The 18,222-nt window shown below is 34.3% G+C and overlaps 1 protein-coding gene across 2 annotated transcripts in view; it reads right to left on the reverse strand.

Annotated features, from left to right (window-relative positions):
* RARS2 (arginyl-tRNA synthetase 2, mitochondrial) overlaps positions 1 to 18,222 on the reverse strand; it is a 50,932-nt gene that overhangs the window by 25,527 nt on the left and 7,183 nt on the right. For both annotated transcript variants that reach the window (XM_033101141.1, XM_033101133.1), the window contains exons 2-4: positions 10,811 to 10,884; positions 6,392 to 6,494; positions 4,978 to 5,061 (exon numbers count right to left, since the gene is read on the reverse strand). In XM_033101141.1, coding sequence (XP_032957032.1) covers positions 4,978 to 5,061; positions 6,392 to 6,494; positions 10,811 to 10,884 — 261 coding nt within the window. The remainder of the gene's footprint in view (positions 1 to 4,977; positions 5,062 to 6,391; positions 6,495 to 10,810; positions 10,885 to 18,222) is intronic.

An 18,222-nucleotide genomic window follows, 5' to 3' on the forward strand; every position in this document is an offset into this window, starting at 1 on the left:
GCAAGTATCTGCCCAAGGACACCGAGAAAATAATATTCTGCTCACTCACACAGCACAGGAGGACACAGAGAGAAAGGATTAATAAACACAGAGACAATAAAGAGAACAGTGCCTGCCGCACCTTAGGGGACTATTAAATGTTAATTACTTCAAGAATGTGAGCCACAAGAAGATTGCCAATGGAGAGGTAAACATTAGTGAGAAGAAATTCATACTCAGATTATTCTAAAGTTAAGGTCTACCCATCTTTTTCACTTTCCAAGCCTTTTTATGTAATGGATGGTAGGCTCCACAGACAGTTATAGCAATAAATTAGAATTCTTTTCAACAAATGACTCTTGGTTTGTTGATTTCTCTGGCACAAACACAAAAGCAACTTTAATAAAGGACTCTCTTATATGTCCCCACTTCCAAACCTTTCATTAACAATTTGACCCACCTGCTACCTGGAGCTTTTTTCTCTACTATTTCACTGAGAGTGCTCTCCAAATCAAAATTCTAAATGCCAAACCTAATGTTTAAATTTTGTTTAATATATTTCTTTTTTATGAATATTCTTTTTGTAAAATAAAAAAAATTACACAAGGCTAAAGAGTCCCTTTTGATCATCTGCCCTAACTCTGGTCCCTTGCCACTTACCCTAACCACTTTTCTTCACACACCATCTTAGCTGATGACAACTCTCTTTTTCTTGCAATTACCCTCCCTCCTTGGTTGCAATGACACCACTCTCTTCTTAAGATTTCAACTACTACTTACCAAACAAAATCTCTCCAGTGACACCGACAGATATGCCCAACTCAGGACTGGACGTCTCTCTCAAGCACTTCAAATGGAATATACTTCTCTTCCTTCTGCATTCTCCATTTCCATGAACTTTATCCCCAGCTAACCACGTCAGAAACTTAGGAGTTCCTAAGATTTACCCTTTTCCCTCCATAATCTCTATAAGCTATCACCTATTAATCACCAAGCCTTGAACATGCTAACTCCTAATATCATTACAGTTATACGCTCTAACCTGTTTTACACCCTCTTCATCTGTCAGGTACACCACGACAAAACAACAACCACAACAAAACAATAACACCTGTCTTCTTATATGATATATATATTTAATCAAGTCTATGTTCCTTCAAGGATTCCCTGCTCCTCAAAGATTTTAGCAATTAGTGATTTGATTTTTACTTTACAGGCATTATCACCTTTACATTTTTTTGATTTTGAGAAAGTTGATTTGTTAAAAGGCACACTACAATACCCATAAAATAAAAATAAAAATAAAAATCACAAATGAAGACAGTTTTTTTTTTGCAATGAATATATAGTTGGCTCATGAACAAGGCATGGGTTAGGGGTGGCAACGGCCACACAGTTGAAAATCCACATATAACTTTCGACTACTCCAAAACTTATCTACTAATAACCTACTGTTAACTGGAAGCCTTACTGACAACATAAACAGCCAATGAACATATTTTGTATATTATATGTATCATATACTGTATTCTTAAAGTAAGCTAGAGAAAAAAGTGTTAAGAGAATCATAAGAGAAAATACACTTACAGTGGTTACTGAAAAAAAAAAAAATCCAAGTATAATTGGACCCATGCAGTTCAAGGGTCTTGTTCAAGGGTCACCTGTATAACTAATGAAATGAAATAAATTTCGTCTGGCCCACGCTGTCCTCTCTGCCTGGAATGCCTGGCCTTATATCTCCCAGGCATATTCTTCTTCTTCATCCCAAATTCAAGGTTATCTCCTCTTGCCTCAAGACAGACGTATGTGTACCTTTCTTTACACTGGATTGAATTTTTATACATGCCTTCATTATATTAGTCATCACATTATCGTACCCATCACACATTACACTGATATGCTTTTCTTTTCGATCATGAGCTCCTTGAGGGCAGAATCTATGCCACTTTATCTTCAGATTTCAGTAATATAATCCCTGGCAAATAATAAGCAGGAGGTTTATTAAATTAGTGGGCACACAGGAGAAAGTTCTTAATTATAGAATGTCAGTGAGCTAGTCAAGTTCCCTGATATTCCAATAGATGAATAAGACCAGAGGCCCATCTATTCATCAATACGTATGTCTAACTATAAGATGTACTCAGTAATGTAAATATAGGTACATAAAGAGTTTACAATCAGAAATTAAATCTTTCAAAGGTTTCACTTTTTGAAATACTTTAGCAAATTAATGAATATTCCAACTGGCTGGTACTTTTTGTTTGTCTATCACCATCACGTTTCTGTGGAAGATTTTTGTTATTTTATCTAACTCTTTGTTGGATGCTATTTCTCTACAGCCCTCAACAGGACTTTTAACTAAGCAAGCTACCACTACCTATTTGTCTACTCAATCCTTTGGTCAATAGTAGAAAAGTGTTTAATTATTCTTTCTTTCCATGTGTTTAGCCAACTGGCACTACACATGACTTGAATGTATCCAGTACCACTGGCATAAACTTAGTGAAATAATGAGCACAATCACGGCAATTTAAATTAGTATCTCCTTTTCTTTTTTTCTTAAGTTTTGGTAGAGCATGCAAAGTTTAACTTGGCAAACAAAAAATGCATGTGTACATGTGAAATAAAAATGATGTTATCCCCTGTATATTTCTAAGGCACATCTAAAAAACAGGATTTTGTTTGCCTTTTTCCTATTTATTTAAACTCATTTTCTTTCTCTAAACTGAATTAAGTATTACTTGAATTTATAGTTTCTCTTGAAAACCATCTGTACTCTACTGACAGGTGCAATTTTGGTACCAAAGTGATAGTTCTTCACAATATATGAATTGGTCATATCTAGCTTTGAAAAATGTATTATCTAGTCCAGAGACTTGGCAGCGTCTACTGACTTTAATTTCCCATTTTAGCCTCCTACCCTTGAGGAGGATTTATACGAAGACATTTTTAAGCCACTATTAGTGATCCAAACTTAAGCTAACATTTAATCATTCCTGATGCTGCTGGTGCTAATTCAACTGAAATGCATGAAGAGATAATGTTTTATGCAAGGTTAAGTTTGTACATGTGTAAGCAATGACAAATTTGTAAGTTTCTGCTTGAGGAGTAAGTTTTGAATTAATGGTAACTTGGTAACTTTACAATGTTAAAATAAAAAGTCTTATAATGGTCCTAAGAAGGGTTGAATTTTTCTTGATATGATCTGAAAAATTCATTAGACACGCAAATGCCACCGTTTCAGGCCTAAAAAGCATGGAGCCAGATGTAGAAGAAATTAGACTTTGAGCAAAAAAGATTTATAATTAAAAAATTGTAACTTACAACACAAGAACATTCAATGCCTCTCTGTCAGAATATCAGTGTTCACTGCTCTAGGATATATCTTTACTTTGACACTGAGTAGGGCTACTGTGAGCAATTTGTTCCTTTAACAAAATTCATACTAAGATCCTGATCCTCAAGGCCACAATGAAGATAGGATTTCCATGTGAGAAAGAGTAGCTGGACCTCAATAGCTCTTGTCCCTATGTTGTCAATTGAGAAGGATTTGGGAATATTTTTAATAAGCAAGCAAGTAGTCATCCTTAAACTAGAGAAAATCTCAGTTTGTTAATTTTACTAAAGCATGAAAATTCATGGCCATTGAAATTTTAAATTATTAAGTAAATATATGCCTTACCTTGAAATACAAACCACATCTCTTTCACCTAAGCTGGCTGTAAAGGCAAACTCCATCTACCATAGCACATTTCCACATCTCAGGGAAAATTTAAAAAGTACAATATTGCTGCCGTCAAGAGGCTTAAAGTTTGGTGGGCTTTTTGGGTGAGCTACATTTCCACTTGCACAAAAACTGAGACTGCAACTGGAAGAAGGAGTCACTTACTTAAAAATGTTAAATTAGACTCAGTGGTTTGCTAAATTGGCATGAAATTTTATCAAGAGCCCAGCAAGTTGTAGACACTTTTTCATAAGCTCAAAACAAATTTCCTTCTTCTCTTTGTGACTGATTTTGGTTAACTAATTTACCTTTAAGTAAGAGTGAAAAAAAGATGAAAGAAAAAAGTTTAAAGATCTAAAGATATACATAAAATACTAACTCTCCTTCAGTTAGAAACTATATTATTAGAAATTTTGGTTTTATAGTTATTTTCAATTCAAGACTGCAGCATTTACTAAGCCTGACCAATTCAATACTGGCGTGCACTTCTTTTTAAAAAAATAATAGGCCAAAACATGCATTATGAGAAATTTTCAAGTTCAATTGAGATGAAAACTCTTACCAAAAGATCTCAAACCACTGCCTATTCAGGATTAAGTGTCCTCCATGGTCTCACTCACATGAGACCCAATTCCTCTATGTGATTTCCCCAATCCCTCCAGGCCATCCTGACTTTTTCCATCTTTGATCTTTCTTATGCTTATTGTCCTGATCTTTTTTTGTTGTTTTAATATTTATTGTTTTATTAAAGGAAGAAGTTGTCTTATGGTTTCTTGTATAAATCTTATGCTTTCAACAGATTATAGACTACCCGAGAGCAGGAACCAGCAGTACCTTTCTTGTATTCAATACAGAGTCCATTAATTCATTCAACAATAGTTATCTCACTCCTACTGCATGCCAGGCACTGTGGTAGGAACTGGGGATCCAACAGTGAGGAAAAACAGAAACTGTAAGCACTAATGCAAATTAGAGTTTAAAGGGCAATAAGCATTAATCAAATAAAATGTAAAATAGCAACTATAGTAAAGGAAAAATATATAGCGCAATGAGAGCATATAAATGAAGGACAGAAAGGTCAGAAAAGGCCCAGGAAATATCAATATTTGAAGAATAAGCAAGCGTTAACTGGGATGCCACTCCAGGCAGAGGTATGAGAATGTGCAAAGGTTCTGAGGCAAGAAGAGGCACAATAAATGTAAGAACTGGCGGGAAAACACTGTAGCTAAAGCAGAGAGTGAAGATGCAAGAGCTGGGACATAACCCATTCTTACCTTTGTTAATAGTTCTCTGTTTATTTTGAAATTTACAGTTCCTTGACCAGTGCTGATTTCACTCACTACTGTATCACATTTTAGCTGAAAACAAATTAAGTACAATAGGTTATGTTATAAAATGGCCTACTGAGAATTGTAGTTCTAATATTATCAAAGTTTCAACTGCGCAAAGGCAGCAGGTGCATCAACTCTCTGTCATTATTTCCGGACCTGGGCCTTAGCCAGTCCCTTCAATTCTATCATTCCATTTGGGTAAACACATTTTCTTCTTTTTCTGACTAGAACGCTATTCTGTATTCCTATAATTTTCTCACCCAAATCCTCCATCTAACATGGAAGAAAGAAAGCATCACTTTACCCCCACTCTACACACCCTGAGCTGCACAAATTCTTTTTACCTCACCTACCTTTTAAAAGAGCCACAGAACATGACAGTCTGCCCGGGCCTATGTTAAAGCACTTGCACCAACATATAAAATGTAAATAATTTAAATATGTTTTCTTCAGTGAATATGCCTTAAAATTTTAACCAACTAGATGTTCAAATCATCTGATATATCCAAGGAACTTGAAGAGCCACTAGTTTTTATTTTGAGACTAAATATTGTAATTAGGATGATTCTACTCCTGATGTATTTGCTGATAAAAATCTGGGGTGTTTTATTTTGATCAAATAAATATTTACTAAGCTACCAAAGCTCCTTGATCATACTCATTCTTTAAACCTTTTTTCTATGATAGTGACTTTCATTGTTCCAATTCTTTAGTGTGTCCAGACACTTCTTCTTTGTCATATGTAATAACCTTATTTAAAAAAAAAAAAAAAAAAAAAACCCCAAAAACCTTGTCTACCACCTGCCTTTTCTGATAGAATTACACCAACAATTTAAATTTGTTCATTCTCTATAGTCCTCTGAATTCCTCTTTTAGATACCAAAGCCATCAGAGACATCAAAGAGGTTGATTAAACCATCTAACCACTTCTACTCTGCAATCATGATTCTATTTACTTCTAATCATTTCTCCTCAAATTTTAATGCTCATTTTCTCAGAAACTCATTTTCAAAAGTACAATCCACTGGTCTAATTTATCAAGCTTCTTCTCCTAAATTCAGAAGTCCATCCAGCTTCAATCTGTAAATTTAATTAACACTTCAGTCCTTCTGTAAGTAGTTAATCAAAAAATTGAACAATGTCAGCTCAAGAGGAATGCTTTATAACTAATTTGAAAAAATCATCCTAATCTTATAGTACATAGCTAAAACGAATTTAAATTGTATTTTCCAAGGTGCCTTGAACAAAGAAACACTATTAATTCATTATTATGGTTGAGATAGCCTGCAAAGTATTTTTTTTCTTTAAAATAATGAGTTTATTATAATGTCAAAAAAAGATAATAACGTTAAGATACCTTCTCTGCCAGTCTCATGGCTTGAGCTTGAATATCTGGTCTTGAATGGTCATTGCTGTTCTCCAATAAAGAATCCACAGAAAGCTGAAAATCTGCTACTTCTCTAAAGACAGACATTGAAATAGGAAAAAGCTGCTGTTACCCTGAAAACGTTACTGGTGTAACAAACAGACTAATCACTGTGAGTTCTCCACATTGACACAATTTTATCAGAAGGTGTTATGCTTTCAATATACAAAGCAGTTAGAAATATCATCACCTTGTATTTATTTAGAACTTTACCTTTTATCATCTTACAAAATTCTTCCTCTCCCATTACCTAATTGTAAGTTTATATCTCTGTCAGCTAGAGCAGCCACTTTGGAAAACATTAAGACTTGACATGTTAGAAAGTGAGCACATGATTGTTCTTTATGTTATTCTCTATAAATTTTTCTGTAGGTTTGAAATAGTTCAAAGCGTAAAAAAAATTTTAATTGATATACAAACATCTACATAATTACCCACACTGAACATCTCCTAATATTTAATAAGGAACCAGACAGAGGATGAGACCCTATGGGTTGAGTAAGTGGATTGAGTAAGTAGGTCTGTCTAGCCCACTACAACTGACACAAAAGGATGTATTTTAGAGGGGTCCAACTGACTGTTCTTATCACTCTTGAAATTTAGAGACATACCTAAAAAATCCTGTGTGACTTTTGTTTAACAACACATTAAAGAACCTAGTCAACAATGACCATTAAAAATTTTCCTGAGCTTTCATCCATTATCCAGCAGCCTAGTGTGGATTACACTTGCAAACCCAAATTCATCTACTGACGTTTGAGCTGTAGTTGATCTATAGCTGTAGTTCATCTACAGGCCCAAGTTCATCTGTCAATCACTGTCTATGTGATCTTGGGCATGTTGTTTAAACATCCCTTGTACCTTAGGAAAAGAGTGATAATAACGGTACCTACTTCACAGTGTTGTTGAGAAATTAAGTCCTGGTTAAATAATACTAATTCTAGTTCTGATGTTAAATAAAAATGTTAAAGTGTACCAGTACTAAGGCCTGGAGAATTATTCTGTCTGTAGTTCTTCATGTACTGACTTGGTTGGCAAACTGTACTGTTTTTCTCTAAGACTATTCCCTAACAATTACGTAATAATCTAATTTTCTAAAGATTAACTTTAATTGTGGAAACGCATAAGGTTTGAATGTATTTTTATGTTTATTTATCCTTATCAAAGGACTAATAGCTTAGTCAAGTATTTGTGGCAATAATGTGGGAAACTGAAGAAATTTAACAAAATGAGAATAACAGAATTAACACACAAACACAGATTTTTAAAAATAAAAAAATAAAATAAAATCCATAACAGTATTAATTGAAATTATAGATTTGAATATATCAAAGATTAAACTATGATTTTTGACATATAGCTAGGACACTGTGTAACAGGTCTAATATGACCATATACCTATAGGATGGCTCTCAAAACATCTAGGAAACACAAAGAGGTCACATGATTTTCTATAGAGTTTTTAAAAATTATGAAGAGTATGAGGCACCTTTAATTTTATTCTAGACATGAATAATAAATTAGTTCAATTGAATTTAAAAATTTTATTATCGATAGAAATCACAAATATGTCTAATTAGTTCAGTGGTAGGAGGACAAATTTAAAAAATCACCCTTTTGGTCTATTAATAGTGATTTACAATAAAGTAGGAATATTTAAAACATGAATTCTGAAATTATGTGAAGGGTTATTTGCCAGTAAGAAAGACCGAAAGGGAAGTAAATGATTTAGGGTGGTGGGGGATCAACCAGACTTGACCTACTTTCCAATTTTCACTTTTGGGAACTTTTAATTATAGACTCACAAAGAACTTTGGCTTTGTCTATTTAAAGAGGTAATTCTTGAATGTGAATTATGTAAAAAGTCAGAAATGAAAACATTCTAAATGTTCATCAACAGGGGAGCATGAGAGCATTACTTGGCTATTTACAAAAAAAGAATGATGTCAAGGGAAAAGGGTTCAAAAATCATGTATACAGTAGTTTTATAGTTATGTTTTTTTAAAGACTGCAAGACATATTCAAAGTGAAAATGTAAAAATACACCAACTTGCTAATGTCAGTTATCTCACTGCAGTAAAACTAAAGGGAATTTTTTTCTCTTCTTATTCTTCTGTATTTTCTTGAATTTCCTTAAGATTATATTTTGTTTTTGTGATAGAAAAACAAACTAATTTAAGAGCACTGGATTTATCAGGGGATCACTTCATAGACTGTGTAGATGCATGACCAAATGCGCTGTACAACTGAAACTGAGGTAGAATATTGTATGTCAACTATAAGTAAATGTGTGTATGTATGTGTGTGTTTGTGTGTGTGTAGTCATGGGAGGCGGATTATAGAATAAGGAAGATAGTCAATGGTATTGTAACAGTTATATAAGATGTCAGAGAGGTAGTACTAGCTTAGGGGGTGGGTTATCACTTTCTGAGGGGTGTAAATGTCTAACTATTAGTTGCTTTGTGCTCCTGAAATTAATACAAAAAGAAAAACCTTAAGAGACATAACATCTACACTATGAAAAGCAGTAGTTGTCAAAATAATCCATTATGAAGGCGGGTGGTAGGGGTACAGATGAAACAAAACTGGCTGTGTGCTAATGCTAGTCAGTGATGGGCACGGAGGGGTCATTAGACTCTTCCTTCTACCTTAATACTGTTTACATTTTTAAAAAGTTTAAAAAGCAATAGCTACTTTCCCACTATTTCTGAGGACATGTTTTTGTGGTGTTAGAGTGAAATCCCTAGACTCAAGTACTCCTGGTTTGTAACAAAATTATTAATCCTCTCTACTAGGATTAGTATTAAACAGGAATTCCACCATAGTTGAAAATATAATGGAGTTAGAAGATCTGAGTAAATGATTCATATCATATTAAACAGACTACATTAACAAAAATAATATTTCATAATTATTTCGTAATTTCCTGGCACTTAACAGCATTTTAGAATAAAGTTAGAAATATAGGACAGTTAGGCTTGGTTTCAGTACTATAAAGGACACCTGAGTTTATTATGGCAAAGCACTGGACATTCCCTTTGTTTTAAATAAATTTAATATGTAGAATTTTAGGCTTGTAGCCTAGAAAAATGTTGAGATCCTCCCCTATATTTATTTTCTATGAACTAAAGTCTTAGTATTTCAGATTGTTAAAGTGGAGCTGCCCAAGGGAGCTCCAGGCAGGAGGAAATCTTATTCAAAAGCTGGGCCAAGACAGTTTCATGGCCTTTGAAAAATGAAATAAAAACAGAGATATTGCCATTGTTATGCAGAATGTCACAGATTTTGTGAAATAGGTAACTGGTTTTGAACATTACATCAATGCCCATGTAATTATGAGGTCCCGTTGGTCAGTGGTTGCCCTATTCTTGGAACACAATAGAGAGGAATTCGCAACAGGCCATTTTAAAGATGTTCTCTTTTACAAGGTCATTTGTAGCTTTTTTCTTCCTTTTCCACTTATCTCTTTGTCCTATTCTGGGATAATCTTTGTCTTAAAATCCTGACAAAGTTAAGGGGACAAAACATAAGGACATAATGGTACTGATGATTATATCTTCACGTCTTTCTAAAGTTTAGGGCTTAAATGCCTACTACGTAGCTAATTGCTTGTCATTATTAATTGAGTGAGAGGGTCTTTTATCCAAATATTGAAGTTTTCTAGCCATATGGTAAACAAGTATCATTTAGAACGACCAAACTCACAAAGAGATAAATATTTCCCTGCATTCAAGAAAGCAACTATCGGCTGTATGTAGTCCTAACCGACAGTGCTCTATCACTGGAAGTCTTCAAATAGAAACAAACAAAAAACCAAAAAATAAACCACAAAAAAACCTAGCGGATAAATATTGTACAATGGTATTCAGGCATCAGATAGGTGTATAATCTAAGAGTCCTTCAAAAACCCTGAGATCCTAACCACAGTCTTAGTTCTTTTATTTGCTGTTATAAAATTAATTTGAACCTCAATCCTAATTCTTCTTAAAGACTGCCATAATTGTAGTTACTAACATAAATAAGTATTAAAACAACATGAGCATACTAATATAATCTGCCATGTTAGAGTATGTAAAATACAGATTTTAATTGTATTATTTATGTCAATGGGAATAACAGTTGTAGTTATTAGCATAAACAAATATTAAAACATGAGTATACTAATATAATCTGCCATGTCAGATTATGTAAAATACAGATTTTATTATTCATGTCAATGTGAATAATAGGTTAAATTACATTTTATGATTAATTTCAAGGAGTACTCTGTAAATTAAATAGTGACAATTTTTTTTGTATGTTGACAAAGTCAGTAACATTTTAGATTCTTACAAACATATTATACTTAACTCTTTTCTCGAAATTGGAACTGCAGATATTGACTTGATCAAGTTTTCTGGTGGAAGATCCAGTACTCTGGAAAGCTAAAAATAAAGAAAAAAAAACCAGCAAGATTATTGATATATTTGTTCCAGATTCGATGGAATACTACTCAGCATAAAAGAAATACTGAGGCACTTAACGTAAAATGAGCCTCAAATGCACCATGCTAAGTGACAAAAGTGAGACTCGACAGGCGATACAGCATATGATTCAATTTTTGACATTCTGGAAAATCCAAAACTATAAGGATGAAGACTTAGATCAGTGGTTGCCAGGGTTTGAGGGTAAGTTTGACCATAAGTAACAAACAGAACTGTTCACCAAAAAAAAAAAAAATAATAATAATGAATTTTATATTTGTAAATTTAAAAATTAAATTTCTTTTTACAAACAGAGAGGGGATGAATCACTGAGGAACCAAAAATAATTAATTTTTATTCATTCATAAAGTATTTACTGAGTGCCTATTCTGTGCCAGGTACTGTTCTAAAAGTTGGGGATATGGCAATAAACACGAGAGACAAAAATCTCATGGCACTTAAAAATAAACAAACAAGCAAAACAAGTAATGGGAGAAAACTCTGATCCCCAGGCCCTATCAAAGATTTACTCACCAGAACAGCAGGGTGGAAGCATTTGTATTTTTTAAAATTTCCTTGAATGATTGTAATGCATAGCCATAGTTGTGAACTACTGCCCTAATCAATTTTTTATTGAACGATTCTAAAATGACAGGCATAATCTTACATGCCTTAATTTTTCTTTAAAATAATTCCATGACTTTCACACTATTATAGACTTCATTTCATGAATGATGGAACTAAAATACAGAGAATTTATGTACTTGTTTAAGTGGAAAAGCTGGGATGTGAAAACAAGCTACCTAAAACCAGAACCTACACTCAACCCCTACGTCATATATATATCCTTTCAATGAGAAATCCATAAAAACAAAACAATAAATAGCAGTACAGCTATAATGAATTTAAAATTGCCTTCATCTTTCTTCCCCTACCTCCTCAATCCTTATGAAGCCTCTGCAACGGACAAACCACGGCTGCTGAGGGATAAGGAAAAGGGAGAAATGGGGCAAATAGGAAAAGTAAAGAATGTAAGAAGAAATCTTCAGAGGTGTTTGTAATTATTTAAGAGAGTAATAAAACTAAAACCACTGTCTCCTAACTAGTAATATTTACTCTCATATTGTAAAACAAAATCAAAATCATTTGTTGAATTTCACAATCTTTTTTTAAAAAAAAGTCATAACTTATTGACCTGAACTGTCATTTATCGTTAAATATGTTCTGCTTTGATGTAGTATATGCTGATTTTTAAATTTAAATCTCACAGAACAGTCTATGTATAAATTCTAGTCTTTAGGAATGGCATTACTATATCCCCCACAGAAAGATTATTTCTTTAGGATATTTTCCCATAAGTGTATAAATATTGCAAAGCATTTTATAGAATAAAGGCTATAACAGTTCATGTTTCTACTACATAATGTTCCTGCAATATTGACGCACTAGTAATAAAGGTTCTATTATAATTTCTCTAAGGAAATAAAAAGGATTCAAATTCCAGTTCCACTTTTACTAGCTATGAGTCCTTGGGAAAGTCATTTTACATGAATTAGGTTAAGTTTTCACATATGACAAATGGGGATAATAAATCTAGCAAATAATAAACTAGAGCTCTTGTGAGGATTAAGAAAAATGTGTCACACAATAAGGATGTAATAAATATTATTTCCTTTTTCCTTTAAAAGGTTTTATTTTGAACATAACATCTCCCAAACTTACCCATAACCACTAAGATTTTCTGCCTATCTTAAATGTAACTAAACTTTGCTGAAAAAAAAAAGTGATGTAGGTAAATTTTAAACCATTTCAGCTAACAAATTAAGTTGTGGATTTAGGTCATAAAATCTTCACATTCAAATGAACAACACACAAAAAATTCTTTCCAATATAAACTAAAAACTATTTTTTAAATATTTATTTCTCTTATTATGACATCTCATTTGCTCCAAAAAGTTTCTGAGGGGGCTTAAAAACATAAAAATAAAATGGAAGTATAAAATCATACCAGAAAACTCAAGCTAAAGATAATTATTATGTTTCTTGGAAGCCAAGGTACAAAGGGGATATAACTACACAGCATGTTTTACCTAATAGTAAATCCAGCAAGTCAGCAGGAACAAACTTTTCCTAAAAGTAAATTCTAAGACCAAGTTATACTCACATGCAGATTACCAACACCAAAATAGAAACTATTTTTAATAGAAGTCTTACAAAGGCACAGAAACATTCTTATATGATGTAAATTTAAAAACCAAAATTGGGCTAAAGGAGGAACAGGGAGCTACTATTTAATGGGGACAGTTTCAGTTTTGCAAGATGAAAAGAGCTCTGGAGATAGTTGGTGATGATGGTTGCATAACAATGTGAATATACTTAATGCCACTGAACTGTACATTTAAAAATGGTTAAGATGGTAAACTTTATGTTATGTATCTTTTCCCACAATTAAAAACAGGCACAAGAGCCCAAGGGAGCAAATCCCCCTCTGAGGAGTCAGCCCTGACATAGCAGCTCATACACTGGTGTAGCCAATCCTCACAGTCAGTCAGCTGGGGAGTCATCCCACCCACTGACATGCCCAAAACAATCAGGGCTCAACTACAACAGGAGAACACCCACAGCACACTCAAGGGACACTCCTAGAACACAGGAGAGTAGGTAGACTGCACTATTGGATCACACAGGGCACATACTACATAAGGCCACCCAACAAAGACTAAGTGACCTAGAAGATCCACCTAACACATAGAAGCAAACACACAGAGGCAGTCAGAATGAGGAAACAAAGAAACATGTTCCAAATAAAAAAACAGGAGAAACCTCCAGAAATAGTACTAAATGAAATAGAGGCAACCAACCTACAGAGACAGAGTTTAAAACACTGGTTATAAAAATGCTTAAGGAACTTATTGAGAGTTTCAGCAAAGAGATAATAAGCATAAAGAAGGGCATAGAAACCATAAAAAAAAAAACCAGTCAGAAATAAAGACTACAATAACTGAAATGAAGAATACACTAGAAGGAACCAACAGATTAGATGAAGAAGAGGACTGAATCAGCAATTTAGAAGACAATTTAGAAAACACCCAATCAGAATAACAAAAAGAAAAGAGAATTAAAAAAAAAATAAAAAGAAGATAGTTTAAGGGACCTGTGGCACAACATCAAGTGTAACATTTGCATCATAGGGGTACCATAAGGAGAAGAGAGGGAGCACGGGAGCAAGAACCTCTTTGAAGACATAATGACTGAAAACTTCCCTAAGCTGGAGAAGGAAATAGACATACAAGCCAGGAAGTACAGAGAGCCTCAAACAAGATGAACTCAAACAGGCCCACACCAAGACACACGAAAATTAGAATGACAAAGGTTAAAGACAAAGAGAGAATCCTAAAAGCAGCAAGAGAAAGACAACTAGTTACTTACAAGGGAGCTCCCAAAAGACTATCAGCGGATTTCTTAACAGAAACTTTGCAAGGCAGAAGGAAGTGGCAGAAAATATTCAAAGGGAAGAAAAACAATGGCCTACAACCAAGACTACTCTACCCAGCAAGGCTATCATTTAAAATTAAAGGAGAGATAAAGAGCTATCCAGACAAGAAAAAGCTAAAGGAATTAACTACCACCAAGCCAGTATTACCAAAAATGTTAAAGGGAATTCTTTAAGCAGAAGAGAAAACAAATAACGAACAAAGGTCAAATATATGAATAATAAAATGACAATAACTATGTACCTATCAATAATCACTTTAAATGTAAATGTATTAAATGTTTCAATCAAAATACAGAGTAGCTGAATGGATAAGAAAACAAGACCCATACATATGTTGTCTACAAGAGATCCACCTCAGATTTAAAGACACACATAGATTGAAAGCAAAGGGATGGAAAAACATATTTCAAGCAAATGGAAATGAGAAAAAAAATCTGGAATACCAATATTTGTATCAGACAAAACAGACTTTAAAACAAGGACTATAATAAGAGAGAAAGAAGGACATTACATAATAATAAAGGGATCAATCCAACAAGAGGACATATCCCTAGTAAACATCTGTGCACCCAACAGAGGAGCACCTAAGTATATAGAATACTGACTGACACAAAAGCCGTGATCAACAGTAACACGATCATAGTAGGGGAATTTAACACTCCACTGACACCAATGGACAGATCTTTCTGACAGAAAATAAAAAATCAACACAGAAACAGCGGCCTTAAATGACACACTAGACCAGATGGATTTAATTGATATTTTTAGAGCATTTCACCCCAAAGCAGAATATATATTCTTTTCAAGTGCAGATATATTCTTTTCAAGTGCAGAATATATATTCATTTTCCAAGGTAGACCACATGTTAGGCACAAAACAGTCTCAATAAACTTAAGACTGAAATCATATCAAGTTTCTCCTCTGACCACAATGATATGAAATTAGAAATCAATTACAAGAAAAAAACAAGAAAACACACACATGGAGGCTAAATAATATGCTACTAAATAATGAATGGGTCAACAAAGAGATCAAGGAAACATCAAAGGATACCTTGAGACAAACAAAAATGAAAACACAACAACCAACTACTATGGGACACAGCGATAGCAATCCTAAGAGGAAAATTCAAAGCATGCAGGCCTACCTAAAGAAACAAAAAAAAAATCTCAAATCAACAGTCTATCTTTACACCTAAGGGAACTGGATAAAGAACAGGAAACAAAGCCCAAAGTGAGTATAAAGAAGGAAATAATAAAGATCAGAGTGGAAATAAACAAAATAGAGACTAAAAAAACAATATATGGCCGGCCTGGTGGCTCAGGCGGTTAGAGCTCCATGCTCCTAACTCCGAAGGCTGCCGATCTGATTCCCACATGGGCCAGTGGGCTCTCAACCACAAGGTTGCCGGTTCAACTCCTCAAGTACCGCAAGGGATGGTGGGCTGCGCCCCCTGCAACTGAAGATTGAACATGGCACCTTGAGCTGAACTGCCGCTGAGCTCCCGGATGGCTCAGTTGGTTGGAGCACGTCCTCTCAACCACAAGGTTGCCGTTGGACTCCCGCAAGGGATGGTGGGCTGCGCCCCCTGCAACTAGCAACAGGCAACTGGACCTGGAGCTGAGCTGTGCCCTCCACAACTAAGACTGAAAGGACAACAACTTGAAGCTGAACGGCACCCTCCATAACTAAGAGATTGAAAGGACAACAACTTGACTTGGAAAAAAGTCTTGGAAGTACACACTGTTCCCCAATAAAGTCCTGTTCCCCTTCCCCAATAAAATCTTTTTAAAAAAAATATAAAAGATCAATGGAACCAAGAGCTGGTATTTTGAGAAGGTAAACAAAATTGACAAACCTTTAATGACATTCATCAAGAAAAAAAAGAAAGAGGACCCAAATAAATCAGAAAAGAAAAAGAAGTGACAACGGACACCTCAGAAATACAAAAATTTTAAGAAAATACTACAAGCAACCATATACCAACAAATTTGACAATATGGAAGAAATGGATAAATTTCTTGAAGCATACAATCTTCCAAGGCTGAATGAAGAAGAGAAAATCTGAACACACCAATTACTACTAATGAAATAAAATCAGTAATCAACAGGCTCCCAACAAACTAAACTCCTGGACCAGATGGCTTCACAGGTGAATTTTACCAAACATTCAAAGAACAATTAACATCTATTCTCCTCAAACTATTCCAAAAAACCAAGAGGAAAGAAGGCTCCCAAGCTCATTTTATGAGGCCACCAATACCGATTCCAAAACCAGAGAAAGACATTACAAAACAAGAAAATTAAGGCTGATATCCCTAATGAACATAAATGCAAAAATTCTCAACATGCTGAATTCAGCAAACTGAATTCAGCAATACATTAAAAAGATCATACACCACGATCAAGTGGGATTCATTCCTGGTATGCAAGGTTGGTTCAATATCCACAAATCAATTAATGTGATACATCACATAAACAAAATGAAAAATAAAAATCATATGGTCCTATCAATAGATGCAGCAAAAAGCATTTGAGAAAATCCAGCATCCATTTATGATAAAACGCTCAGCAAAGTGGGGATAGAGGAAACATATTTCAACATAATAGAGCCCATATACGACAAACCCACAGCTAATATCACATTCAATGGGGAAAAGCTAAAAGCATTTTTTTTTGAAGATCAGGAACAAGACAAGGATGCCCACTTTCACCACTTTTTATTCAACAGAGTACTGGAAGACGTAGCCACAGCAATCAAACAAGGAATAAAAGGCATCCAAACAGCAAAGGAAGAAGTAAAACTCTCATTATTTGAAGATGACATGATACTATAGAGAAACCCAAAGATTCCACCAAAAAGCTATTAGAACTGCTAAATGAATTTAGTAAAGTAGCAAGATACAAAGTTAATATTCAGAAATTGGCTGCATTTTTATGCACCAAAAACAAACTATCAGAAAGAAATTAAGAAAACAATCCCATTTACAATTGCATTAAAAAAATAAAATACCTACAAGTAAATTTAACCAAGTAAAAAAAACCTCAGAAAATTCTAAGTCATCGAAGAGAAATTAAAGATACAAATAAATGGAAACATACAACATGCCCATGGATAGGAAGAATATAAAATGTCCATATTACCCAAAGCAATCTATAGATTCAATGCAATCCCTATAAAATACCAATGGCATTTTTCACAGTCCTAGAACAAATAATACTAATATTTACGTGGAACCATAAAAGACCCTGAATAACAGCCACAGCAATCCTGAGATAGAAGAACAAAGCTGGAGGTATCATGCTACCTGACATCAAATTATACTACAAGGCCATAGTAATCAAAATCGCACAGTACTGACATACTAGGTTGGACAATTAAGTTCACAAACTCATCCTAGAAAAGTGCTATATACCTCATTGCTGGATATCACTATGGTCATCTTTGAAGACTCTGCTTGGGAAGCTACACACCAATGCCAGTGCCTGGTCCACCCTTCAAAACAATTTTGGAACTCTTTCTGGAATGGCCCTCAGAGCTGTCATTCTTGATATCCTGAATATCATCAAAATGCCTTCCTTTCAATATTTCCTTTATCTTCGGGTAAAGAAAAAAGTCATTGGGGGCCAGATCAGGTGAGTAGGGAGGGTGTTCCAATACAGTTATTTGTTTACTGACTAAAAACTCCCTCATAGACAGTGCCATGTGACCTGGTGCATTGTCCTGATGCCAGAGCCATGAATTGTTGGTGAAAAGTTCAGGTCGTCTAACTTTTTCATGCAGCCTTTTCAGCACTTCCAA

Source organism: Rhinolophus ferrumequinum, chromosome 3 (assembly GCF_004115265.2).
Source record: "Rhinolophus ferrumequinum isolate MPI-CBG mRhiFer1 chromosome 3, mRhiFer1_v1.p, whole genome shotgun sequence".
Lineage (NCBI taxonomy): Eukaryota > Metazoa > Chordata > Mammalia > Chiroptera > Rhinolophidae > Rhinolophus > Rhinolophus ferrumequinum.